At 47.8% G+C, this 20,070-nt stretch overlaps 1 protein-coding gene and 1 long non-coding RNA gene across 2 annotated transcripts; both read right to left on the minus strand.

Moving 5' to 3' along the window:
- Positions 1 to 1,383: 1,383 nt before the first annotated feature.
- B4GALT4 (beta-1,4-galactosyltransferase 4) lies at positions 1,384 to 7,844 on the minus strand. The gene is made up of 6 exons (XM_053455496.1): positions 7,543 to 7,844; positions 6,868 to 7,100; positions 6,580 to 6,767; positions 5,154 to 5,276; positions 3,911 to 4,015; positions 1,384 to 1,963 (listed from the first exon to the last, which is right to left on the minus strand). The coding sequence occupies exons 1-6, from the start codon at positions 7,817 to 7,819 to the stop codon at positions 1,831 to 1,833; spliced, it is 1,059 nt and encodes a 352-aa protein (XP_053311471.1). The 5' UTR covers positions 7,820 to 7,844; the 3' UTR covers positions 1,384 to 1,830.
- Positions 7,845 to 7,872: 28 nt separating this feature from the next.
- On the minus strand, positions 7,873 to 18,767 carry LOC128473341 (uncharacterized). Its single transcript, XR_008346269.1, has 3 exons — positions 18,590 to 18,767; positions 12,485 to 12,593; positions 7,873 to 7,991 (listed from the first exon to the last, which is right to left on the minus strand). It is a non-coding gene; the product is annotated as an uncharacterized LOC128473341 (long non-coding RNA).
- Positions 18,768 to 20,070: the final 1,303 nt, after the last annotated feature.

A 20,070-nucleotide genomic window follows, 5' to 3' on the forward strand; every position in this document is an offset into this window, starting at 1 on the left:
AGAATACAGTAGGAGGAGCAGACGAAGAAAGAAGACAGAAGACGAAGCAAGAGAAGCAGTCGAGCGGCAGGAAAGGAGACGTGACCATGGAAGCGGTCAGCAAGGAAAGTAGGAGAGAGCATGAGTGAGTGTGAGAGCAGGGCAGCCATCATAAATTTTGGGGCCCCTTACAGAACAAATAGTCTGGGCTGGCGCAGGGAATGCCGTGGGTAGAGGTCTTGAGACCCCCCATAGAGCACTTTCCTGCCACCGAGATGGCTGCAAACCAACAAGAATCCAAAACATCCAACCTATCTGCTTTCACCATACATTACCCGGGGCCTCCAAGGTTCGCACTTAGTTGGTGTTTAACAAGACTCATAAACCATCTGACTATAAACCGATAGCTTATCTTAAAACAACAAACTACCAGCATTTTATTACCTGGGGGGGGGGGCAGATAATCCCCAGAGGTTCATAAAATGTGCTGTGAAAGAAAGCGTTTTTTGCAGGAAGCGCGACCCTTTCGTAACTAAATGCAGCGTTCCTAGATCTCCGACATTTCATTCATTATTAAGGCAGCACATATAAGTCATGTGACAGAAGGAGGCAGCACAAAAAAAAAAAGCTTCTTAAAAATGTCTCTTTTTATGCAATTAAACCTTCAGGGGATCTATTAAGGTTCATTTACATAGCAAAGAATGCAAATGGAACAGCAGCTTTAGATAAGGGGAGATTCCTCATTATCTCTTATAGGACTATGGTGGGCAGCGGGTGGGCATGTTTCTTGTGGACGATGAGCGGCTCTGACTTACGTTACACACAACATGTACATATAACAAGTCATGCTTACCGGATCATACATGTTTACTGAAGACAACTCCACTTTAATAAAGCAGGGAATCGTTTTATAAGATTTAACGCATACGGCAATTCTTTCACCCAAAACCCACTACTGTCCCTTTAAGCAAATTAATTAGTTAATGGGGCTCCGTAATCCGATAGACTCCGAAAGGTCATTGGTGTATTTATTCTATATGTAGCCAGACCTGAAAGAGCAATCATACCCCCCCCCCAATGGGGTCTGTAGGAACCTCCTTTGGGTACTTATGGGTGATATATCTGCAGTTGGCACGTTCTGTTACAACCACCCCCCCCTTCAACACCTGGGTAGGGATTTCTGACCCAAACGACCCTGGATGGCTCTGGCGACACAGGGGGTCCCCGCGGTCCGTTGCTCCATACCATCGGTGGCCTCGGCCAAGTAACCAACAGCCTCCAGTACGGGTTCTGCTCCAGTCTCGGACCGATCCTTTCGAGCACCCACCACCGTCAGGAGATCCAGGGCCAGATCCCTTCGTGGCCAATGGAAATTTCCCAGAGTGATTTAAAATTCCCACCAAATTCCAGCACGAAATGTCTCTTTTATTGACTTCTCAAGAAAATAAATATAAAAATACGGTAATAGTTTCCCTTAAAGCTGTCAGGTGGTTACAAATAAGTTAAAGAAAAGCGAGGTTCCTTCTCTCGTGGGGAAAGATCGTCGGAAAGTCGGCTTTTAGCACCAACTGATTCCAAAAATGTAAAGATAAAAATGTACTTGTCCTCAATTTACCAAAATGTGATTTAATTTTATTTTTTTTTTGTTGGTCCTCTGAAGACACGTCCAGGCCGATGACCTCTGTGAGAAACCCAAAAATAACAAATAGTATCCCAAAAAGTTTCCTTCATGGAAAGGTCCAGGAACGCTGGATCAGTGGAAAGAGAGCGGAGTCCGAGCTCGGGGGGAGGGCACGTTTTTAAGTCCCGCCCTTTATTTTTTGGTCCGCGTGGCATCAGGAGGTAATACGACTAACGGGGACCTCCGATATCCGCGGTGATGTTGATGTACATGGGGTTGTGTTCCACGGACAGCGCTCGGTACGAGCAGGAATTCAGTCCATCTGCCTTCCAGACTTTGGAGACTTTATTCAGCAGCTGCATCCTGTAATAGAGAGAGAGGGAGAGGGTGAGAGAGAGAGAGGGAGAGGGTGAGAGAGAGAGAGGGTGAGAGAGGGAGAGGGTGAGAGAGAGAGAGGGAGAGGGTGAGAGGGAGAGAGAGGGTGAGAGGGAGAGAGAGGGTGTGAGAGAGAGAGGGAGGGAGACGGTGAGAGAGAGAGAGAGGGTGAGAGAGAGAGAGAGGGAGGGGGTGAGAGAGAGAGGGAGGGACGCGGTGGGACGAGTTAGAGGGAGAGAGAGAGAGGGAGAGACGCGGTGGGACGAGTTAGAGGGTCACGGAAACCAAAAGGATCAGACTCCTGACTATCTGCGGCTTATTTATTATTTAATTTATTTATTCTTTTCTCTACCGGTTCAATGACGTTAAACTGTCCCTTTAAGTAATGCTTCATAAGACATGTATTTGAATGTCTGCTAGGATTATTACAGTTATTGTATTTTTGGGTCCTGACTTGGTTTTTAAAACAAAAATATGTGATAACAGGAAAAAAAAAAATTCTAAACAACTAACAAACCTATGCTATAGGAGGCGTTTACCGTCAACTGTAAGATTTGTCGGGTTTTTCCCAAAAGGACTACAAAAAAAAAGCTCAAAAGAAACCAGGGGGAAAAACAAGGAAACGGCTTCTTGAGCAATCTTCCAGATAATAGCGGCTTCTAAAAATAGGAGCCATTCAATGCTTTCGAGAAAGAGCCGTCCGAGGTATCCGTTTACGGTGCGGTGTTATTAAGGCAGGTATTATTCGGGACGTGAACGTCCGCCCTCCTTTCAAGAAAAAGGGACAGAGCGCTCCGTGTCAGCCATAGGAAGAGAGAAAGCAGATGTGGCGGAGGATTATTATTTATTGTTTTATATAGCGCCATCAAACTCCATAGCGCTGTACAATGGGATGTCGTCTTATTAGATTCCCGTGTAGTGTGTGCGAGACGTAGCATTGGACCCCAGCAGTCTCTTGGTGTTGGAGACGGTCACAGACTCTGTCTATGTGTAGGAATGATTGTGTGGATAGCAGGACATAAACTCTTTGTTGCGGTATAAATGTCTGAGCAGCGTCCGATTCGTATAATATGCCTGAAGAAGAGACCTGGATTGTCTCAAAAGCTTGCAATTCGGTATTATGCCTGTTAGCCAATAAAGGTACCATGTTTACCAAATTTGCTTTCTCTCCATCCAGCACTCTAAGGATTACAGAAACATAGAATTTGCCACCCCCAATTCGGCCCCCGTCTAGTCGCCCGTTTCACCTGCTGTAAAGACTCAAACCTTAAATCAGTCGTTGGTCTCGTCTTTGATTCCGGAGCCGTATGTCTATCCCATGCATGTTTAATACCCTCGCTGTATTACCCTCTACCACTTCTGCTGGGAGGCCATTTATCTACCACTCTACAACAGAACTGTCTTTAGTTCCAATGTTTTAAAAGCCTGCTTATGCTGGTAAAATCTCTAGATTGTAATCTACAGAAATACCAGTCTGTGTTCATATCAAACACAAGGTAACTTCCCCAGCCAAGTGGAATTCACAGAATACCTCGTACGTGTGTGTACACACACACACAGTCTTTTTGTGTGTTCCTTGATCTATAGGAGAAAAATTCTATCTCTGCCTGCCCCCAGTGTGTATACTGCATGTTATATACTTTACTTTAAGAGCAGTAGATAGGGGGCACAATCCCCCAGCAGAAGTGGTAGAGGCCAATACAGTGAGAGGATTTAAACATACATGGGATAGGAATACGGCTCCTGAATCTAAGAAGAAGACAAAAGGACGGGCTGAGGTTTTTACGGTAAGACGTATCGGGCAGACCAGATGGGATGAATGGTTCTCAGCAGCTGTTCCATGCTCCGTTTCTATGGCGGAATCAGAATTCCAAACGACCGCTTCAAATAACCGGTGCAAGGAAGTCATCCAATAGTGTTTTTTTTAGGGCTCACCTCTGACCGTTGACTTCGTTGCCGCTGTCCCTCGTGTGGAATATCATGGTGTATTTGGCTACTTGTGGCGCGGGACGGACCACTTTCATGTTCTGCAGCTCGACCCTGGAAGAGAAAAGATGTGTTGGGATGGTGGGGCGCGCGACAAGTCAAATCCTAGCCATGTGATCGGGGACGGGCAGAGGGCAGAGGGCAGAGGGCAGAGATCTCGCGCGGGGTATTTGGGCACAGTAGGGGTAATATTGGTCTTTGGTATTTTAAAGGAACAGACAGTCGTTTTATTGAAGGGTATGTTCGTTAATACTAAATCCATCAATCCTCCCCGGGTTCTTCCTGCTCTTCAGGAGAGACTAAAGAGAGAGAGGAGAGGGGAGAGACATTTAAACACAAAGGGATTTAACAAAGTACAGGAGGGATATGTATTTCAAATGAGGAGAAATAATCTAACATTAGAGGGTGGTAGATAAATGGAACAGCCTCCCAGCAGAAGTGGTAGAGGGTAATACAGTGAGGGTATTAAACATGCATGGGGTAGGCATACAGCTCCTGAATCTAAGACGAGACCAACGACTGATTAAGGTTTGAGTCTTTACAGCAGGAGAGACGGGGGCCGATCTGCCGGCAGGTTCTTGGGCAGGTCCGACGTTTCTACACGGAGTTGCTGTTGTTGGAGGGGGAGGAGGGCGCAGTGAGGGAAGGTCCAGGAGAGATGAGGAGACAACGAGAGTCGCAGGAAGACTCTGGCCCAAGGCTTTAAATGTTGAATGAAGGGGTGGAGGCGCCCGGCGGCGGATCGGGTTTCCAGCCCGACAGCCTAGATTTTACCAAAAGGGGTGAGCGAAGCTGGAGTGCCGGGACCCACTAACCCTGTGATTTACGTATGCATCATGCGGGGCCCTTCGCACTGCATAGTCAAGTCAGCGGGGGCGAGGTATTAAAGAACACCTGAGAGTTAAAAGTGAAAGGAGCGCGACGTTCACGCGGCAGAACGATCTCCTGGTCAACACAGCGGCCATTGTCTTCTCGCTCACCACGATCCACCACTCAGACGCCAGAATTATCAGAGGAGCTCCGATTACCGGCTCTATCCGGCCGGCCCCTCTCTCCAGATACAATCACGAGCCGTGGACGCTCTATACGCCTTTTGTCCGTTTTGTATCACTTTCCCACCATGACCAAAGCCCCGCCCCCCCAAATATCCCTCTGCTGCCCCCCCCCATGCCTCTTGGGATTGTCAACATACCTGTACCTCAGGTCATCGTCCTCTCCGCCCCAGCCCCAGTAGTTGTTGGAGTAGCCGTTCACCTTGGCAAACTGGCCTCGAGTCATGGCGGTCACACCTCCGAAATACCCCGGATACCGCAGCCTGGGAGAGAAGAAGGCATCAGAACGGAACGCCTCAACGAGGGGACACCGAGCGCGACGGGAAGGGCTTCCCAAAACGTATCGGGCCGACAGGAACCAAAAGCCCTGTTCAAAGGAGCTTACAATCTAGAAACGATCCTTCTACACATACGAGATATACAATCCCAAGAGGATTCCTTCATCCGAACTACATCGACGTGACCCAGCCTGCTTTACTCATTAAATAAAGTCCATCGAATACCCGCGACCTCGCACTCCACATCGTCAACCCTTAGAAAAACTCCCTCAGCGGAGTCTCCACTCCAGGGAAAGAAGAAAAATAACGTTTTCTGTGTCATTTGCAGTAATTCCTTTTCAATAGATTTTTTTTTTTTTTTTTTTTACTAATTTCGTACTGAATGAACTGGTTTCACCTTAAATAATTATATTAAAAAAAAAAAAAAAGTAATAATCAACACGTGCCTCTTAATTCCAAGAAAGAATATTGAATATTAATATAATGTATTTTTTAGATAATATAGCGGCATCATATACCGCAGTGATGTAAAACGTCGAAATATAATCAACAACGATCAGCAACTTAACACGGGAGAGATAATCGCGGCGACCCCGAGAACAGGCCAGCGAGACGGCCGCTCTCCCCTTATACTTATTTGTAAACTTTTTTGGTATAAAGATGGAGAAGGGTATTAAAGATGCTGTTCCACCGTCTCTGCGGGACCGAACACTTTTGTAACCAGAGTGTCCGAGACGCCATTCTCAGTGCAGAGGCAAGCGTAGGGAAGGCACCGAGGCACTAAAGGGTTAAGTTACCCGGGTTGGCTGTTGCCCTGCCGGCGGAGCGAGTCCGATCTCCCATTATGCGAGTGACGGGCTGGCAGGGGGGAGCGTATTGTTCTCTAACGGACCGTATCATTGCTGCTACGCTCGCCTGCCCTTTATTATTGATGCCATTACTCCCAGAAGTGTTTTTGTTTATTGTGCCCACATACCGACTCACATCACTGCCATCCAAGGACCTCTAAACTGGGCACCTGGGATCGTTTAACCGAGGGCAAGCATGTAGTGATCGGTACTATATCGCCATCACATTCCATGGCGCTGTACAACAGAGAAGTCCTTTGGCTGCTATAGAGAGGTGCAGGGGGGTATAGTCATTGCCCACGTGGCAGATTTACAGTGAGGGCAGTAAAGGTACGGAATTCGCTGCCAAGAGAGGTGGTTACCAGATGCCTTTAACAAAGGGTCTGGATAGTTGTTTTTTCCCCCAGAAAGCGACGGCTTCTGCACGTTACACTCATTACCTGTAGCCGGTGGCGTTCCTGCCGACCACCAGGTGCTTGGGCTCGCTGTCACACAGGTAAAGGTTGAAGTCATTCTCAGGCAGGAGGTCGACATCGTGGAATACGAAGCAATCCCACTTCTCCTCCTTTAACGCCTCGAGATAGCCTACGTTCAGCAGCTTCGCGCGGTTGAATTTCATGTTCCCGGCCTATGAAAGACATAGCGTGTGAAACGAACCATTGGGGGCCACGAGAGGACAGGGGTGGCCGAGCCAGCCAGGGGGGGGGGGGTGCGGTCGCGGGACTCGCCTGGTGGATGACGTATATTCCGTAGTCCAGCTGCTGCCGCTGCAGGAATGGGTGCAGGTTCTCCAGCAGGTAGAGGAGGTGGCGCTCGCGGTTTCTGTGCGGGATCAGGATGGCCACTTTCTGCTGCGGCTCGCAGTTTTTGGGGCGGAATCGGCCATTTTCCACCTCCGGGTTTTTGCTCGTCACTTTCTCTAAATTCAGCGAGGGCTCGAAGGAGAGCGGCACGACACCTTCTGCGGATACACAGAGACAAAGGGTCAGCGGCCGTAACCGGGAGCACAACATTATGAACAAACAGATACGGCGAAGAAGAGCAACGAGGCGAGAGCGCGTGACATAAAATGAGAAAGCGGAGAGCGATGGGTGGGTTCTCATCGCTCCGAACACCCAAAAACCGAGAGCCCTAGAGAGCGATCACTCCCTCGCTGGAAAGTAGACACTAAAGTCTAAAGCTAATAAGAGACGGCATATGGTTGGCATCTCTTATCACTGCGCCTTTAAATAAACATCTATAATAGCGGCAAAGTCACCAACCTCATCACGATGATGCCACCTGCCCCGTCTTATCAGTCCGATAATGACAGTCATCCGCGTCCCACCCAGACCCAGCATCTGCTTCAGGGTCTATTTGTTAAGTGGGCAGAAGACACCAGTTTACACGCGCGGGACACTCACTCAGATAAGGGGACAGCGCCGGGCAGACCTTCACATCCGACATCTGGGTGGTCATCTCCACCACCGACGAAGACCTTTCCTGGTTTTTGTCCTCGTCTTTCTTGTCGGGCGGCAGACACTTTATAAGATTCTCGACAGACGTCTTATATCGAGGACCGTAGTGCAAGCTATCAACGAAATAAATGGCGGCCAGTCCGAGCAACATGACTCCCATCACAAGCAAGAGCACGATCCTGACCTTGCAGAAGAGGCAGGAGATGGCATTGGTGGGACCCATCGCTAAGGGGGGAGGGGGGGTTCGCTGGGAATGTCGGGTAGAAAGCAGCCGGTAAAAAAGTCTGAGGTCGAGAGGCGAATCAAATCATCCCGATGTTCACGCCAACAAAACTCCCGTCCAGCGGTTATCCATCAGGCCCCGGGGCTCCTACGAGTCTCATCCGGTAGTTGTCCTGGGAAATAAAAAAAAAAATAAAATAATAATAAAAAAATAAAAAATAAAAAAAAAAAAAACACAGAAAATTATTTAAATTTGAATTATTCTGAGTAAAAAAAAAAAAAAAAATAGAAATGACATACTTTATTGCTCTTTGTGAAGTTTGTTCAGCAAATAATTTGAAAACTCAACCGTCGGTGGGAACCCAAACCAAGTTCACATGTTTTGAGTGTCCAACTCCAGTTGGGAGATCAGAGGACACCGAAGTGCAAAATTGCCCAAGAGGGCGATCTGCCCCCCCCCCATTTTTGCAACCACCCCCCCTGGACCTGCCTAGTCACTGGCCGTACATGGATACTCCGTAGCACGATGTTCAGCAATACCCGATGTAGACGCCCGGGAGAATCTCTGCTTCCGCGGGTCTCTGAGTCGCTTCTTTTTTCTCCAGGCAAGGAGAGCGGTATTTAAACATGCTTACTCCCCCCGCCCACTTTCTCTGGCGCTAAATACCATTTGTGTCTTGCCATGCCCACAACTATCCCTGCCCCCCCTCAAGAAGCCACTCCCCCCAGCAGAGGAAGAGCTCTTGGTATAAAACCCAGGGAGGTTCCCAGGTATAACAAACATGCTTTTATTTTTTAGAGCTGGGGCACGATCAGTAAACCGCGAGTTTGCCCTCCAACTCACCGACTCCATTCTGGATTAAGAAGAGCCGACTCAATGAGCTTCTCCTGCCGGAAGGGCCAAGCCGACCCCGCATAATGTATAGTTGATGACATATACATGTATAAAACTATATTAAAAAAATAAAAAAAACCACCGGGCCATCTTTTTGTTCATAAGAGCACTGAATCCAAGTCCAGCCAGCGATATCCCAACATACTCTGCCAACGTGGCCATTGGCTTTTAACCCTTCGTGGGCGTTGGCTTTTAACCCCCCCCCCAGAGTCCAGAGCCTCGCAACCTGCGCTAAACTAAAGGAATTTCCCAGCTCTGAATGAGGTTACCCGATACTCACGCCACGCTCATTTCAAACGTCATTGTGTCATACTCCGTGTAACGGCCGCCGAGTGTCTATTTACACAGGTGTGTACAACAACAGAGCCCACAACAGCACGCCGGCCCCCAGAGCACACAACAGCTCGCCGGCCCTGGATACCGGCCCCCAGAGCACACAACAGCACGCCGGCCCTGGATACCGGCCCCCAGAGCACACAACAGCACGCCAGCCCTGGATACCGGCCCCCAGAGCACGCAACAGCACGCCAGCCCTGGATACCGGCCCCCAGAGCACACAACAGCACTTCGGCCCTGGATACTGGCCCCCAGAGCCCACAACAGCACGCCGGCCCTGGATACCGGCCCCCAGAGCCCACAACAGCACGCCGGCCCTGGATACCGGCCCCCAGAGCCCACAACAGCTCGCCGGCCCTGGATACCGGCCCCCAGAGCACACAACAGCACGCCGGCCCTGGATACCGGCCCCCAGAGCACACAACAGCACTTCGGCCCTGGATACTGGCCCCCAGAGCACACAACAGCACGCCGTCTCTGGATACCGGCCCCCAGAGCACTGCATCACACAGAAGCATCACATGACAAGACGGCCAATCGGCCACTTCTGTAACAGAACCTTCCGGCGGATCAGAACCAAACGGACCCGTCTCATCGCCCGTTTCCCCTGCTGTAAAGACTGAAACCTTAAATCAGTCGTTGGTCTCGAACAGAAGGAAAATTACTTCACAGGAGGAGAAAAGTTACAACAAGAGGCCGGAATCCAACACTAGAGGGTCAGAGGCCGAGATGGAATGGAAGGAAGTTTTACTTTACCGAGAGGGTAGTAGATAAGTGGAACAGGCTCCCAGCAGAGGTGGTAGAGGGTAATACAGCGAGGGTATTAAACATCATGGGATAGACATACGGCTCCTGAATCTAAGACGAGACCAACGACTGATTAAGGTTTGAGTCTTTACAGCAGGAGAAACGGGCGACAAGACGGGGGGGGGGGCGAGCGGTCAGCAAAAAAAATATATATATATATAGATAGATATTTGCCCCTACTTGCAATTTAATTGCTACAAGGCAATTAGTAATTAGCGAGAGATGTCACACAGGGCGATGCCACCGTATTTCTCATCTGCAGACACACCTGTCCCAGACGTCAATAATAATACAAAGGTGTGTAGATTAACCCCTTCAAGGGCATTTTATACCTTTAAACAGCTTTATCGCTATATGTTTGCGCGGGGGCCACTAAACGGTGCAACATGGGCCACTAAACGGTGCAAACAAACGATCCATCGCTTATTCGAGGACAGACCGTGTTATAGCTTAAAATACCAGCGTGGGTTACATTAAAAAAATAGAGAAAGATTAAAAATAAAACAGTCGATAAACAGTTAACCCGAGATTAAATATATTTCATTTTGGTTTTCTTTGTATGATATTTGAGCTGCCGGAGAGGATAACTTCAATAAAAACAGAACTAACTTTCCTAAATCATATATTTTACACAAAAAAAACAAACATGTAACGGTGTTAAACTACGCAAAATCATAAAATATTTCTAAACAATAATTATATGTACGGTATATAGAAATGTGTATAAAACGAGACAATATACATAATAAATATAATAATTATATAAAGTAATAAAATACAAAATAAAGCGTTAAACGGGACTCGCTTTAATCAGCCCGGTGTAACAGCAGCCACGAGTCGGATCCGGAACTCGCGATAACCGGCCCCACAGGCCCCCGGCCGGCCCGTCCAAGCGGGTAATTAACCGACAGCAAAGCCCTAACAGGCAGTCGCCCCCGGATACCAGATCTGCCAACAGCTTAGTAGATATGGGCTTTTTACTGACAACGGCCCCGCTTGGTCCGAAGCAATCTTCAAATAGCCAAAGGGCCACTTTATTTTATTGTCTTGGTTTAAAGGGACACTCCAGCCGTCACTCGCACTCAATGTGTATCCAAGCTCAGAGGACACATTAAATATTTGTGCCCCCCCGGGGGGGGGGCCGCTTTCATATGAATAGTTCAGGAGGGCCCCTTTAATTCCTCCTGCCTTTTCTATACAGATACTTAGATTGTAAGCTCTTTTGATCAGGGACTCAGTTTAAAGGGCTATGCACCACTAGTTATGTGCTATTTGATCATTGTACAGAGCTGCGGTATATGTAGGCGCTATACAATTCAATCAATAATATAGAGCTGAACAAACATTCCGATCTGCCCAGAAACGAAGGGCATCCGGGGTCGAGACGAGGAGCATGGGTCCCAAAGAGGGACTGTTTCTCCTGAACAAGGACATTTGGCAGGTATGTACCTGAAGTCTGGCCGGGAACACCAGCAGCTACTGGAAAGCACGGGCGTTGTCAGAAACACAGCACAAGGTGACCCCGTCAAAAATACCCGTTAACGAGACTCAAAAGGAAGAGCGACCTCAGCGCGACTCGGCGGGCTGCTCGCTACGAGGACCGACACTTTCTTATTACACGTCGGGAAATAATTAGATCGTCGTGCCGATCCGCTATCGTGGCGGCAACTGCCAAGAAAGCGAATCAGCCGCGATCTGAAAACCTGTAACACCAAAACGGACTTAGTAGACGATGCCCTGAAACAATGCAGGTTTGTAATAAGGGGAGCAGCCTCCCAGCAGAAGTGGTAGAGGGTAATACAGTGAGGGGATTACACATGCATGGGATAGACATACGGCTCCTGAATCTAAGACAAGACCGACGACTGGCAGACTAGATGCAGCCGAATGGGTATAATTATTTGTTTTATATAGCGCCATCATATTCCGCAGCGCTGTACAATTTATTCAGACGTACACTGGCCTCTTGGACTCGCATCTGACTGCCAGGAGGCATCGTCCTCGTTAAATAACTACATTTTCATACTTTTTCCGGCCCAAAAAAACCCCTTTCCTTTGTTTTATTCTGAGGGGTTAAAGAAAAACAGACACTAAAAAAACGACCAGAGCGGCGCTCGTTACATTAACGTTATTTATATAGCGCCAGCAGATTCCGTGGCGCTGTTACAGTAGGAGAAAGGGAATAATTATATTATATATATATATATTGGAACAGAAGGTGAAGAGCTTACGATCTATCGATTTTAAAGGACACACGGTCTGGTATAAAGGTCGAGATGAAGTCAGCAGAGGCGCCGGCGGCTGGGGAGCCTGGAAGGGTATGGACTTTGCGTTCACGTTTCTTTGATCTATACATTTGCTAAGAATAATGGAATTGAACCCCATAGACTTTCATCTGTGGTCTAGTAAAGCTACACCGGTTCTCGGGATGTTTCCGTCCAAAGAAGAGACTTCTGAGGTCCCAGAAGCCCGTGTAACTTTACATGTTTTTTTTTTCCCCTGCTCGCCCAATAAAAGTTATGGAATCCGACATGATGAAGATATGTCTCCCCTATGCGTGTAAAGTAACATACATGTCCACACACAGACGCCAAGCAGTTAACCCTTTCCATCCCTGCGGCCGCTTACCTGCTTCCTTCCATCACGTACGACTCAAAGGCTTCAGAAGGGCTTTTGGGAGAGAGTTTCCCGCACAGACAAGTCTCTGTTCCTGCAGCAGGGCTGCATTTGCATCCAACTGGAGAGAACAAAAAAAAAAAAAAAAAAAAAAAAAAAAGGTTCAGGCGTCCTCTCTCTCCCTCCTCTCCCCCCTCCTATCCTCTCCCCCCCTCCTATCCTCTCTCCACCCTCTCCAACCCAGTGATATGTGGCAGTTTGCCTGGATTTTCAGGACTGTGGGAAGGAGGGGGTAAACTCACTCACTGCCCCACACGCTGAATGGACGTGACCCCCGGCCGGGCTCCACTCCACTCCCCCCAGTAAAGGCTCAGAAACCCTACGGACACGCCAGACAAAGCAAACACAAACATTCACATACGTCTGGTGGGAGGGGGGGGGATTAAATAAACGCCAAGAGAGAAGTTGTTTTTTTTTTTTTTTTGGGAGTAAAGCATTAACCATTAAAAAAGTGATATAAATTGGACGGACTGTCGCTGCGTATCTGCGTTGCGAATGTTTGGATGGAGAATGAGTAACAGGTAGTTGGAATGGAGCGCGAGGGGTTAAAATCTAGAAACGGCAGAACATGGGAAAGTAGAATGAAAAACTGGGAACCTCAACATTTAACTGGTTACTGTCCAAACTCATACATTATCCATGTCCGGCACGATCATTTAACACGGAAACATAGAATCTGCCGGCAGATCGGCCCCATCCGGCCCCCGTCTAGTCACCCGTTTCTCCTGCTGTAAAGACTCAAACCTTAGTCATTGGTCTCGTCTTAGATTCAGGAGCCGTATGTCTATCCCGCGCATGTTTAAAGGGACTCCAGCCATCATTTACACTTTCATGCGTATGACAGCTGGATGGAAACTTTACATTTTCACGGCATTCACTTTACAAATCAATGGAGGGGCTCTGCAGACCCCCCCATGTGCATTTACCCAACCCCTGGCTAGGGAGATGAGCGAGGGGCGAGGCTAGCCCCAGATACACTAGAAATGTATATAATGGGTGTGGAGGTGGGAGTCGCTTAGAAATCTGTTTTTGAAAGAAAAGCACATTTTGTCAAATAAAATATCATGAAATGGGTGAGAAATCCAGCGCAGACGGGGTTAATGTTGTAAATGACAATTGGAGCTGGAAATGGCTGATTTGAATGCAATCTCTTCATAGGTGTACAGAGGCCCTTTATCACTCCCATCACTCCCGTGTTCCAATGGCCCTTTATCACTCCCATCACTCCTGTGTTCCAATGGCCCTTTATCACTCCCATCACTCCTGTGTTCCAATGGCCCTTTATCACTCCCATCACTCCTGTGTTCCAATGGCCCTTTATCACTCCCATCACTCCTGTGTTCCAATGGCCCTTTATCACTCCCATCACTCCCATGTTCCAATGGCCCTTTATCACTCCCATCACTCCTGTGTTCCAATGGCCCTTTATCACTCCCATCACTCCTGTGTTCCAATGGCCCTTTATCACTCCCATCACTCCTGTGTTCCAATGGCCCTTTATCACTCCCATCACTCCCATGTTCCAATGGCCCTTTATCACTCCCATCACTCCTGTGTTCCAATGGCCCTTTATCACTCCCATCACTCCTGGGTTCCAATGGCCCTTTATCACTCCCATCACTCCTGTGTTCCAATGGCCCTTTATCACTCCCATCACTCCCATGTTCCAATGGCCCTTTATCACTCCCATCACTCCTGTGTTCCAATGGCCCTTTATCACTCCCATCACTCCTGGGTTCCAATGGCCCTTTATCTGTGTAAATGTCCTTGTTTATCATGAAAGCTTTGGAAGCGTGGTATAAAAGTTATCAGCCCTTTAAGTAAATTAGCGCTGCAGATGCTGATGGGATATCTATAAGGTGCCAAAACACACTTTTATGGCGATGCTAATGAAGTCAGTCCCTCCATAGACATTCATCAATCAGAGCGTCTGGCTGGATGAATAAGACTGAGCCATTCTATTATTCCCCACAGACAGTATGATAAGGAGTCTGGGATCAGATAACAGAGAGAGAATCACACAAATGGCCGATAAGCAGCTGCCTGAAAACATACTATTATGGGGCAAAAGCTACAACTGGGGCCAAATCAGAAAAATGGCCAAATATTTTTAATCTGATCCGAGAAACAAAAGCTTTTGGTGAGATTTCTCCTTTAAATTCTCCAGCAACACTATTCTGCCGGGTAACTGGATACGGGGTGTGAGAGCAGACAGGCGGCTCGCTGTGATGCACGTGGGCTAACGCTCATAAAACTGGGAGGCACGGCTGCGCAGCGCTGGGCAAATGTAATGAAGTCACCGCTTTGGACCAAATACCGGTTTCTAGAATCTATCATTTTACCGGATTGTATTTCACCTGCAATCAAGAAGGGAAAGAAAGAAAGAAAATATCCAGGCCCCCTGGTGAGCAGCATACAGAGTATGAGGTCATCCTAGTGACCAGTACACAGAGTATGAGGTCATCGCAGCGACAGGAAATCATGTGACCGTCCTGAGCTAGCATTCTAGAAATGCTCTCCCGGGAACAGACTTATGAGGTCATGCTCTGAATTTCTTTACAACCCAGGGCTGCCAAGAAAAAGCCGCGGCCCGTGCCCCTTTTTCGCAGTAATTCTGGCCGTTTTCACGCTTGCGTTGAGCCAAACGTCGCACGTTCTGAATCCTCGATGGGTTTTGGGGTGGGAGCAGAAGTATTTCGCCTCCGCACACGGGCTGCTCGCTCAGCCCCCCTATTATTATTATTTACTTGATAGAATAAAGCATTACGGTTGCTACTTAGTTAATCGAGCCCCCCCCTCCCATGAACCCTACAGCGTCCTCACCAGCTTACTGGCGCGGCGAGGAACGGCAGCGAGGTGACAAACCCTGTGCAGTTATTTATTGCGACCTTGCAGGCGATGGTTTTGTGTTTACACCTGCCAACAGTCCCAGGTTTTTGTGGGACAGTCCTGATTTTTGGGAAGCTTTTGCAGGTAGAGGGAGATCCTCCGACCTTCCCAGACCATCGACTGAAGCTGGAAAATCAATGGATCTCCATCGCAGCCCCCGCATTACCTCACGCCATAAACCCCTAGGACAGGTGTCTCGATATTGGGGTAGGAATAAAGGGTTAAAAAACATGCTTACCTGAGAATATAAAAAGGTATAGAACGGGTGGGGGGTTTAGCCAATTTGGGAAACATACGGAGCTGGATTAGATTGCTAGCTTGCAGGGCTACTTGGGTCTCTTCTAAATAAATGCATCAAATTCAACACCCTGGCCGGGGTCTGTTCACCAAACCCCAACTTTAATCCATGGGCTCCCAAAAAGTAAATTTACGAGCACTCCCGCTAAAGCACAAACATGCGCAGGAGTGAAACTGTAGCCCTATCTGCTTCTAATGGTAAAAAACACCCCCAATTTTTTATTTTTTTTACAAAACATTAAAATAACCCCCAAAAAAACACGGCAGCGAGGGTTTTCTAGTCTATAGGAGGCCGGAGAGTTTTGGTTTGGATCTGAAGGCCAGCCCAAAAGTTTTAGGAGCCCAACAACTTTCAACATTTTGGCAGGAGATCTTCCTCAGGTCGTTCTAGAGCCTTCCGCGGAAGCCGTTAGAAGGTGCGTCGCTTTCCAAAGAACCGCCAATAAAGCGTTTTTTTGTTTATTTTCTCCCGCATAAGAACCACGACTAATTTATACTTTTTATCAGAAAGCTAATAAAGATAAAACATGAAGCTAAATCACCAAACCAAGAGCGTTCCTGTAACGTTTACCACGAAACATGCGCGAAAACGCCGGGGCTTAGATGAGGCTTCATTCATTATAGATTGGGGCATATCTCTAACATCATGCACTCACACACGCCAACACCATACGCTAATACACATACTCTGACACACACGCCAACAGCATACACTAATACACATACTCTGACACACACACGCTAACAGCATACACTAATACACATACTCTGACACACACACGCCAACAGCATACACTAATACACATACTCTGACACACACACGCCAACACCATACGCTAATACACATACTCTGACACACACACGCTAACAGCATACACTAATACACATACTCTGACACACACACGCCAACAGCATACACTAATACACATACTCTGACACACACACGCCAACACCATACGCTAATACACATACTCTGACACACACACGCTAACAGCATACACTAATACACATACTCTGACACACACACGCCAACACCATACGCTAATACACATACTCTGACACACACGCCAATAGCATACACTAATACACATACTCTGACACACACGCCAACAGCATACACTAATACACATACTCTGACACACACACACACTAACAGCATACACTAATACACATACTCTGACACACACGCTAACAGCATACACTAATACACATACTCTGACACACACGCCAACAGCATACACTAATACACATACTCTGACACACACGCCAACAGCATACACTAATACACATACTCTGACACACACGCCAACAGCATACACTAACACACATACTCTGACACACACACGCCAACAGCATACACTAATACACACACTCTGACACACACGCCAACAGCATACACTAACACACATACTCTGACACACACGCCAACAGCATACACTAATACACATACTCTGACACACACGCCAACAGCATACACTAACACACATACTCTGACACACACGCCAACAGCATACACTAATACACATACTCTGACACACACGCCAACAGCATACACTAATACACATACTCTGACACACACGCTAACAGCATACACTAATACACATACTCTGACACACACGCCAACAGCATACACTAACACACATACTCTGACACACACGCCAACAGCATACACTAATACACATACTCTGACACACACACGCTAACAGCATACACTAATACACATACTCTGACACACACACGCCAACAGCATACACTAATACACATACTCTGACACACACACGCCAACAGCATACACTAATACACACACTCTGACACACACGCCAACAGCATACACTAACACACATACTCTGACACACACGCCAACAGCATACACTAACACACATACTCTGACACACACGCCAACAGCATACACTAACACACATACTCTGACACACACGCCAACAGCATACACTAACACACATACTCTGACACACACGCCAACAGCATACACTAATACACATACTCTGACACACACACGGTAATGCCATACTGTCATATACACAACACTACCACCACACTCTTATACATACGCATACACTATGTGACAACACACTATACACATTGACTGGAACTACAATACAGTAGTCACACTGACCCCACAGTATACTCACACTCACACACTGCGCCTCACCTGCTTCACGACGGTAGCCCCGGCCAGGTTTCACCCCACGTTCCTGCAACTCAAGAGTTCGACAAACCTGGATCGCCATGGCAACTAGAAACTCCGTCCTAGCGCCCAGGACTTGCCGAGCCCAGAGTTTGATGGAAATCCTTAAGTTACAATAACCATACCTGGTAACACTCAGGGTTTTTGCCCCAATCTCAGGGTGAAGGGGCAGATTCTCCGGGTCACACAATCTGGAGCCGACTCCTTCCTACCCCCCACAATCATATATGACTCCTAGTTGGTGATTGTACCCCCAGTATGTTACGGTTGATATCCCTGCTTGAATGCTGGTGACTCAATTACGTGTCTCTTTAAATAATGACAAGTCAAGGTTTCCATGACAACCAGTACTACAGCCATTTGGTAAGTCGCTACAATCTGTACGATGGGCTATTAAAGGGTTAATATTTCGAGAGTCAAAGGCATGCCCAGTCAGGGAACCCCTTGTTCACTCGCCACCTGCCTACCGACACATTTACCCTGGGACAGTACGGCAGCAGCACTGGGAGCATCAACCCGGTACCCAGGTATCGATACTCCCATAAAGCACAGGAATACTAACGGCCAGGGGTGTTTAATACTCAGCAGGCTTTTGCTATCACCGCATTACAATGCAATAAGACCACGTGTCACGGGGCAGCTGGCTGAGAGTGATTGTAAGCCACTTACCCCCCACTCACTTCCTGCCAGGCACTCAGGGCTCCGCGAACTCCCCCATCACATCCTGTTCGCTTCCCGTTATAAACCATAGAGCTTCGGAGGATGCGACCATAGAGCGGCGGCTGAAGTTAACCGAGAGTACAGAAGCTAGACTGGCTACAGAGGAACGGCGAGGGGGCGCCATGTTTGTTCAGGGCAGTGCCCTTCCTCCCCCTTGTCTTTTATTGGATGGTTGTCAAATACCTGCCACAATAAAGAAAGTTGGGTTAGATGAGGGCGGAGGAGACGCACCCAGCTGCAGAGAGATCTCTTGTAGGGCATTTAAGTCATTCTGGCATTCAGAGGGTTAAATCTGTCAATGAGGGGCACAAGGCAGAAGTATGTGGGCTTCGGCAGCTGCCACACAGGCAGGAGCCTCCTGTCATCATCATGTCACGTGAAAATCCATGACAATATATAAATACCTAAATGCCATGATTCTGGGGCAGATTTACAACTGGGTTAACTTTCTTCAGCACACCATAGTGGTAAAAATATTATTAATTAATAATTAATTATTATTACTATTATTAATAATATTTCTTGGTACCATTAGAAACGGAATCTAATGATGGATTGTGAAGTTGCAGCAGACAGTGTACTTTTTGTAAAGAAGGCGCCACAAAAGTGGAATAAAAATGATCATTTAATGTTAGGATAGTATTTAAAGGCACACTTCAGCCATCATTTGCACTTTAATGCGTATGTTACCTGTGTGGTCCCTTTAAGTTGGGGGATTCTGCAGTACCCCCATATATATTTGCCCCCAAGGTACTTGTCATGCAGTAGGTGCCATCTGCCGAACACATCTTCATTAGGAAGAATCACAGAGTACTTTGATATGGTTCGGCGACATTAAACTGTCCGTTTAACGCAAGCTTGGAGGACATCAAGGTCCCTTCTTCAGGCACAGTTTTTTCTCATTTCCCAACACAATGGCGCCCCCTGGTGATAAAGAAAGAATTTAATATTAAATGCAGTGGGGTGAAGATCCAGGAGTTGCTTCATCCTAACACAGGACCGGAGAATGGGGAGCGGCTCTGCCGGAATTTGGGGTTCTGTTGATTGGGAACACTTTCCTGCCACTGATTGGCTGCTTCCTGCTATGACCTCCCGTGACCCGCCAACGGAGGGGAAACTGGAGGTCAGTGCTGTTGCGTCGCTGACCTCCATTGCAGCTCCCCCTTTTGCATCCTCGCAATTCTAGCATCGCTAGTTGGCTGTTCAGGGAAGGTGGGTTGGTGGCCACACCCCCTAGTCTGCCTATGTCCAGTGCCGGCCCCACACTCCAGCATGCGGCCCTCCTAGGAGTGATAAGGTGAAGCGCTGCTTCCTCGGGTCTCTGGCACACTCTCCTCTTTCTCCAGGCAGGGGAGTGGTGTTTAGCCACACCCACTCTCTGCCCCCCTTCCCTGCCTACTTTAGGTTGTCTGGGGCCCCTATAAGC

The sequence above is a fragment of the Spea bombifrons genome, chromosome 2, assembly GCF_027358695.1.
Source record: "Spea bombifrons isolate aSpeBom1 chromosome 2, aSpeBom1.2.pri, whole genome shotgun sequence".
Classification (NCBI taxonomy): Eukaryota; Metazoa; Chordata; class Amphibia; order Anura; family Pelobatidae; genus Spea; species Spea bombifrons.